The sequence below is a fragment of the Anarrhichthys ocellatus genome, unplaced genomic scaffold (assembly GCF_004355925.1).
Source record: "Anarrhichthys ocellatus isolate YVR2014 unplaced genomic scaffold, GSC_Weel_1.0 scaffold1890, whole genome shotgun sequence".
Lineage (NCBI taxonomy): Eukaryota > Metazoa > Chordata > Actinopteri > Perciformes > Anarhichadidae > Anarrhichthys > Anarrhichthys ocellatus.
In genome coordinates this window covers 1-7,690 of record NW_022281864.1, presented here as the reverse complement: position 1 = coordinate 7,690, position 7,690 = coordinate 1, and the positions used below count along the sequence as shown (strand labels likewise).

Sequence of the window (7,690 nt, the reverse complement as noted above, 5' to 3'; positions counted from 1 at the left end):
CTTTATATATAATAAATATAATATACACTTTCACAAGCCTATAAGCAACAAGCCTCATAACAGACATGAAGCCCTATAATGTAGTAGTTCAGCAGGTGGCGCTAACGAACCAAATAATGTAATTAACCATCATGAAAATCCAAAAGAAGAAGAAAAGCGCCCTCCTCCCCCTCCTATTGTCTTCTATCACGTCCTCAGGCTGGGTTTAAATAGGAGTGAACCAGCAGTATTCTTCATCTTGTTAAAAATACTTTGACCAGTGAAAATGAGCGGAAGAGGCAAAGGAGGGAAAGGACTCGGTAAAGGAGGCGCTAAGCGTCACCGTAAAGTGCTCCGTGATAACATCCAGGGAATCACCAAGCCCGCTATCCGCCGTCTGGCTCGCCGTGGTGGAGTGAAGCGTATCTCCGGTCTGATCTACGAGGAGACCCGCGGTGTGTTGAAGGTCTTCCTGGAGAACGTGATCCGTGATGCCGTCACCTACACCGAGCACGCCAAGAGGAAGACGGTGACCGCCATGGATGTGGTGTATGCTCTGAAGAGACAGGGACGCACTCTGTACGGCTTCGGCGGTTAAACTCTAAATCACACGTTTACTATAAACAAAAGGCCCTTTTAAGGGCCACACACTTACTCATCAGAGAGCTGGCTTCCTGTTCAAATCGGAGGTTATTTGAAACAGTCTCTTTTACAGCATCATTAGTTCAAGAGAAGTGAATGCTGCTACATATATAGCATATATAGATCAGGTTAAAGTCTTTGCTGATATTATTTAAAAATAAAACTTGTAGATGGATGCGTTGACTAATTTCTGTATAAACCATCATCTGGAAAAATAAATCATGAGTTGTGGGTCTGTAATATTCTTGTTAATTTAACATACAATTGGGGAAAAGCTGTTATAAGGACCCACAGCGACAGCTGTTGCAGACAGTAACCTGGAAGGTTCCTTATACAGTTGTATACTTGATCTTAACTCTTGAAGTCTGTGAGGCATACTAAACATCCTGGTGAGGTCACGTGACCGTGAGTTCATTTGCATACCAATGACATCACTTCCAAAATGGCTGCCTGGCTGGTCATCACATTTGGCAGAACTAGCTCATTTCAAAAAGCTTGTTTTTGTTAAGGTAAGTTTCAACAGATTTAACAATTCTAATGCTTTGATAACACGTCCTACATTATATCTAAACTCTTCTAACCAGGTTTATCAAACTAATTTGTCTACAAAGTTATGAAAATATTGTGACAGATATGTCACATCATGCTTTTAAACTTATAATTGTCTCAGAAAAAACAGTCACATTTGTCACAATAAGAAAAATGGTAATGAGCTGCTCAATTGACTTAACTGATTCAAATTTATTTTGATTAAAATATGTTCTGTTGAATTCAAAAGACAGTTGAACAAGTCTATTCGTCAAATTATGGAAGACAAATGTACATATCAGTAAAAACACAAGATGAAGATCATCCAAAGAGAAGACATTTTTGTCTTAAATATATTCTGTAAACGGGACACACAAATGACACAGGGCAATTTCACTTCTGTTCATCTCGCCTGCTCGTCAGAATGAGGAAACATCACGCCGTTGTTGTCGTAAAGCCTGCCCAAAGCAAAAAGCACCACCCTGCCCCCTGCTGGCCACAGGGTGGAATGCACACTCCATACACTGAAAGCACGTCAGTCCTTTATAAAATTATTATATTTCTAGCATATACAATGCTCACTCTAAATCTTTGTCTATCTTTGTTACCAATCAAAAATAGGCCAAGTTTAGTTTTTAAATGAGGAAAATATCTATACGTGAACGCCCAATGTGACATATGTTGCATTTCAGATCTCTGGTACTAGGGGTTAGTATTTAAAAAATATTGTCAGAAATGTGGTCCATTTAGTCAGATTTATTTATTTTTTTTTAGAAAACTTTATTTAATTTATATCAGATCTACAGTTTCCACAAATGCATACATGGTTCACGAGTATACAGACATAAGAACACAAAGACGGATACAAGAAAAAGTGCCGTGTGCTTGGGTCAAAAGTCCAACAAATGCCACGGGAGGGACTGGCTCTTATCAATAGTTCTCCTCCTGAGTTCAGTGACGACATGTTTCACCACCATGTTGCCGTCCATTACAGTCTGTTTTATTACCATTATACATCTGGTTTTCCAGATTTTGAAACGTGTGATGCTGACAATGAGCTGGTAAAGTTCTCTTTGTTTAACGGACGTCTTCTCATCAAACAGAGCAAACATCACAGATTTATAGTTCACATTGAAGACTAGGCCGAGGCTTTGAAGTGAGGCCCAGACCTGTTGCGCTCTGTAGCAGTCTATGAACAGGTGATTTTGTGTTTCGTCCTCGTTACAGTGCATCATGGGACATTTTTTCGTAGTGACATAGCAGCTCCATGACACAGTGGCTCTTACAGCGAGTCTATTCATTGCCATGAGCCATCGGACATCTGTGATGCTCTCCGAGAGATTCTTATCCTTCAATGTTTTTATTACTTCCTCGCCATTTGTCAAATTTTTATATTTAACGAGTCCACCATGTTTAAAATCGTTGATCTTTTTATAGATAGATTTGCTTGATAGACTCTTCCAGTCGATACGTTGGTGTTGATAGTGGTTAGTAAAATCTCCGTATAATAACTTGTAGTCAGGGCCCTGTCTCAGTTTCCCCTTTCTCTTCCTCCACATGGAGTCGTCTCCTAACCAGAGGGCGTTTCTGGAGATGGCAGCAGAGACATTTTTAACAAACGCAATATGTAATCTGACGCCGAGCTCTAGGGCCCCTAACCCACCGTACACTTTACTTTTATACAATAGTTCTCGTTTGGTCACTTCCCTGGTTGTGGTAAGTTCACACACTGTTTATTTAACTGGATGATCATTTTGTTGGATGGAGCAAAAATATTGGATAAAAAAAGTAGTTTAGATAAGATGAAAGTCTTGACTATATTTACCCTGGATTTGTAATTAGTATTTTTGTTTCCCCATCTTTTCACCTCTTCTTTAATTTCACACAACTTGATTTGAGTTTTTAATTGATCTCATGTTTTATGTGCTGTTCACAGTTAATCTACCAGAGAAATGTGAATTGGTTATGGTTAATGGTCACGGTCACGGTTATGGTCACAACATTGTTATTGTTGTGACAATAAATGCGCCGTTGATCTTTTAACTCAAAACTAGCGAACGTGTTGTTTAAGTAATAAAATACATCTTATTTGTATTTATGTTTTCTACATTACAACTTAAAGCTCATAGTCATAAATGGGATCATGCCAGGAGCCCCTGAATGCACCATTTTCTGCTGTTTCCCATTCTAGTTTTCTTATTAATTGCTTATAAATTGTTCCGGTGTATTCTTGGTCAGTACAGACCTCTGGGTGTTTACTGCCTTTCCTAATGTGGGAGAAAAATGTATTTGTGTCTTGAAATATATTTGTGTAAAATCAATCATACCCATAATTTGAAATGTACCCATGTATATTCATACTGTGATATTGGCCTGTATTATTGTCATATATTATCACGTCACTGAAACAGGGAGTCTAGTATAGCGGCCTTGGAGCCCGGGTGAAGATGGGGGATGACGTAGATAAACAAGTAGGGCAAGATTTCTGACGCAGGAGAAGAACGGGAGCTGGTCGCTGTGACGGGCGGCCAGAGGCGGAATCAGAAGAAGATGAGTGGGGAAGGAGGCTGTGGTTAATCAAAAAACCCTCTGTTATGACTTGTCCGAGGTGCACAGTGTAAATTCTTTAGGTGAAAGTTCAGAGGAGGAGGAGGACATCTCCGAAGGGGGGAGAGACTTAGGGTAGGGAGGTATAAAGTAATGTAGGCTACATTGCTATTGTGAAGTTAGTTGACTCCAGACAGCTCGGTTTACTTGTATACTTTGTGATGCAAATAAATCTGTTACTGTAATAAGTTACTGAGCCAGCCGTCAGGTATTAAGTTTTAACACAAGTCATAAAGTCAAAGAAGATGATCATCAACAGGGGAAAAACATGACAACAGTAAACGGGTTAGTTATCTACTGCCAGCAAAAGTCCACTTCTGGGTAGGATAATGTGCATTTAAATTTGCAGACTCACAAGCTACAAAGGTTGAAACGGCATCATTTTGATGTATTGAATGTTACAACAATAATACTATTAATAACAATAATACTTAATAATAATTAGTATTTAAGTTATTAATTGTAATAATAATAATGATGATGATAATAATGATTTTATTCATCAAGAACAAAATCTCCATCAGTGCTCACTTTAATCTTCAGCAGAATACTGTTTGCTATCAGCGAAACATTGATACTGTAACATTTAAAGCCACTCATGCTTCCCAAAACAAGCAACGTGTATTTGTCAGTGTGTTTGATCATTAATAGTATAACTATTTCTATTAAAAGTTATCATCAGCAGAGGACATGTTCACAGTGAGCAGCTCTGATAGGAAGTCTGGCTGAACTGCACCATAAGCCTCGACCATCATCAGTGTGTTTGCTGCTCCCAGAATAACTTCAGTTTATTAAACACTGATCAACATCAGATGCTTGTTTTTACATCGAGACTCTGAACAAACATGTGGACCAGTTGTGAAACGACTTTTGATGGAGCTCTGATGCATTTTAATTCATTTTTAGAGAGAAATGAGTGGGAAAAGCCGCTGATCAGTGCTGTCCACGGCGGTGAGGAGGTGAGGTTTGGAGGCTCCTCAAACACAACACAGAGATCATCAGAGCTCTACATGACTTCAATATGAAGAGACACTAGTCCGCTATCGGCTCCCTTCACCGTCAGCCTTCAGTACTTCTTCCACATTTAGTTTTGAGTCTTTATCAGTGAAGAGAAAACACAAGTGACTCTGCTTTCAGACTGCACTGAGGAGTCCCGGGCTGGGTTGAGTCTCCACGGTTCTCATGGTGTGTTTAAGTGCAGCCCCGTGCTCTGAGCTCTTCAACAGTCAGTCAGACTCTCGTGTTCTCGTGACTACTAACACATCAACGATAGAAAATGGCAGAAGTAGCTCCAGCTCCAGCCCCCGCGGCGGCCAAAGCAGCGAAGAAGAAGGTGTCCAGGCCGAAGAAGGCTGGTCCCAGCGTCGGTGAGCTCATCGTTAAAGCTGTGGCCGCATCCAAGGAGCGGAGCGGTGTGTCTGCTGCCGCCGTGAAGAAGGCTCTGACCGCCGATGGATACGATGTGGAGAAGAACAACTCCCGCGTCAAGACCGCCATCAAGAGCCTGGTGACAAGGGGGACTCTGGTCCAGACCAAGGGGACCGGGGCCTCTGGCTCCTTCAAGATGAGTAAGACGGCTGTCGAGAAACCGGCAAAGAAAACCGCTCCTACAGTCAAGAAGCCCGCAGCTAAGAAACCCGCAGCGGCCAAAAAGACCAAGACAGCGGCGGTAAAGAAACCAGCAGCAGCCGCTAAGAAATCACCCAAGAAGGCAAAGAAACCCGCAGCGGCCAAGAAACCCGTCAAGAGCCCAAAGAAGGTAGCCAAGAGCCCCAAAAAGGCCACCAAGAGCCCCAAGAAGGTGGTCAAAAAGGCCCCCGCAGCCAAGAAAGCCCCCGCAAAGAAGGCTGCCAAGCCCAAAGCCAAGAAAGCAGCACCCAAGAAGAAGTGAGGTGTTATCAGTCTGAAGTACCAACGCTCCTACAAAAGGCTCTTTTAAGAGCCACCCACATCTTCATAAAGAGCATTCTCCTGTTTATTCAGAAGTTATTAAGAGCAAACGATACTGTTAATTAATTAACAGTAGTTCATTAAAACAAAAGTTCAGTTTTGTGAATTGCGTGCATTTGTAAATGTATGTAAACATGTTTTTTATAGATATTTCATTAAGTGTAGATTTATGGGCAGAAATGACAATTGTATCAATTTTAAATGACCTGGGGTATGATTTATAATACAGTGATAATGAGCAACCCAAATGTTTGCGTACGTACAAAGGAGGAAATGCACGTATACAAAAAAAAACCAGATTTTTTAAATGCCAGTGCGCAATTTCCTTTGATAAATCCCCAATCAACCTGTAAATGTGCGCTGCTGGTTCAGCCTCACGTCCCGCCCTCTACACACGTCTAACCATAGACGGTCAGTGAATGAACCTCATGAATGTTGATGCATAGAAATGAGCTGCTGATCAGTGGACACTCGTTCCCTCCCAATTCTTCTATTTACGCACTCCTAACAGTTCCAGAGTGTCCATCATGCAGCATTACACGTCACGAGTGTCACCGCAGTATTTATGTTTACAGCAATCACACTGATCCACCACCCTGGATATCAGTTTAAAAAAAAAGAAGTTCGCTAGAACACAATTTGTTTTCACGGCATCATGATTAGGACTCATGAAGATATGGAGGGATCGGGCGGGAGCTGTCACTGGCTTTATTTCCACACGTTGTTGATTTACACAATCGTTACGTGCAGGTGATGAAGATGAAGGGGAGTGACTTCACTGAGCTCTGATTCAGTTTGTGTACAGTATGCTGCATCTGTCACTATGGAACACACCATGAATGAATAAATAAAGTTGTGTTCACTGCGATTTTACTCAGAAACTCAATGAAACTTAAAATCATAATTGGTGATATATGCACATTAGAAGATTATTGCTCTGTTTCTGCCGTTTTTACAGCCGATGATAATTTACTCAGCTGACCACGAGTGTCGGTAGTTCGGCCCTCTCCTCTGCGCGGAAGAGAGCAGATTTGATTTGAGGTTTGGTTTATATCTTTTAAAATGTAAATATGCTTCTTGTTATGGCGCACCTATGGCCATCATTATACCTGTAATGTCTCGTATTTCTTTTAGTCTGGCTTCAATTTCCCACCTCACCATCTGCGTCACTAATTTCCCCGGATCTTCAAAATGTGCATACCAGTTTCTGTACAGGTGCGCACATTCTCCCGTCAAGTTTGTTTTCATAGATCACAACGTTTGCGTGGGAAGTTGCGTACGCCTCTTGGTAATTGAATTTAGCTGCGTCTTAAAAGCCTGGGGAAAAAAAGCAGCAACGCAGATCATTTAGTTAGATTTTTTTCATTGAGACTGTTCCGTTTAACATCGCACCAGAAATGCAGAAAGCTGAGGCCCATGTACACTAGTAAAAATGTCTTTAAATTGTAAAATACAATGCATATGTGCCAGTTTAGATATATACTCTACATGTTAGATTTAACTTGACAATGAATGGGATCAAGTGTTGTAATGGGTGCAAGTGGATATAGACCTATAGACATTTTTGCACCAGTAATGCACTGCAGCAATAGTACAATATACAGTAAAGGCAAACTGTATATAAAATTGCGCTAAATACCGAATTGGTTTTGGACGGTTTCTTTACAATAATGTGTGAAATCGGACATTGAAGGGATGCTACCCAAACTTACATAGCGTCACACCATACATTCAATACAGTTACTCAAGTTGCTATATTGCATTGATGGTTAAGACACAGTATATTGTTCAGGTCTTTGGGTTTAAACAACGGTTCAGAAATAACAGTTTGCCAACTTGCACCACTACCATAATAACAGTATATTCAACATTAAAGCCAATTCAGTAGTTATTACTCCAGTGTAGTTCATTTAATTGAACCGCTTTCCACCTTAGAGACTCATCTTTAGATGAAGTGGGTGGCTCTTAAAAGAGCCTTTGTGTT

The 7,690-nt window shown here is 40.8% G+C and overlaps 2 protein-coding genes across 2 annotated transcripts; both read left to right on the top strand.

Moving 5' to 3' along the window:
• Window positions 1-251: 251 nt before the first annotated feature.
• LOC116377952 (histone H4) lies at window positions 252-613 on the top strand. The gene has a single exon (XM_031839721.1). The coding sequence runs from the start codon at window positions 266-268 to the stop codon at window positions 575-577; it is 312 nt and encodes a 103-aa protein (XP_031695581.1). The 5' UTR covers window positions 252-265; the 3' UTR covers window positions 578-613.
• A 4,041-nt stretch (window positions 614-4,654) lies between these two features.
• On the top strand, window positions 4,655-5,698 carry LOC116377951 (histone H1-like). Its single transcript, XM_031839720.1, has one exon. The coding sequence runs from the start codon at window positions 5,033-5,035 to the stop codon at window positions 5,645-5,647; it is 615 nt and encodes a 204-aa protein (XP_031695580.1). The 5' UTR covers window positions 4,655-5,032; the 3' UTR covers window positions 5,648-5,698.
• The last annotated feature ends 1,992 nt before the right edge of the window (window positions 5,699-7,690 follow it).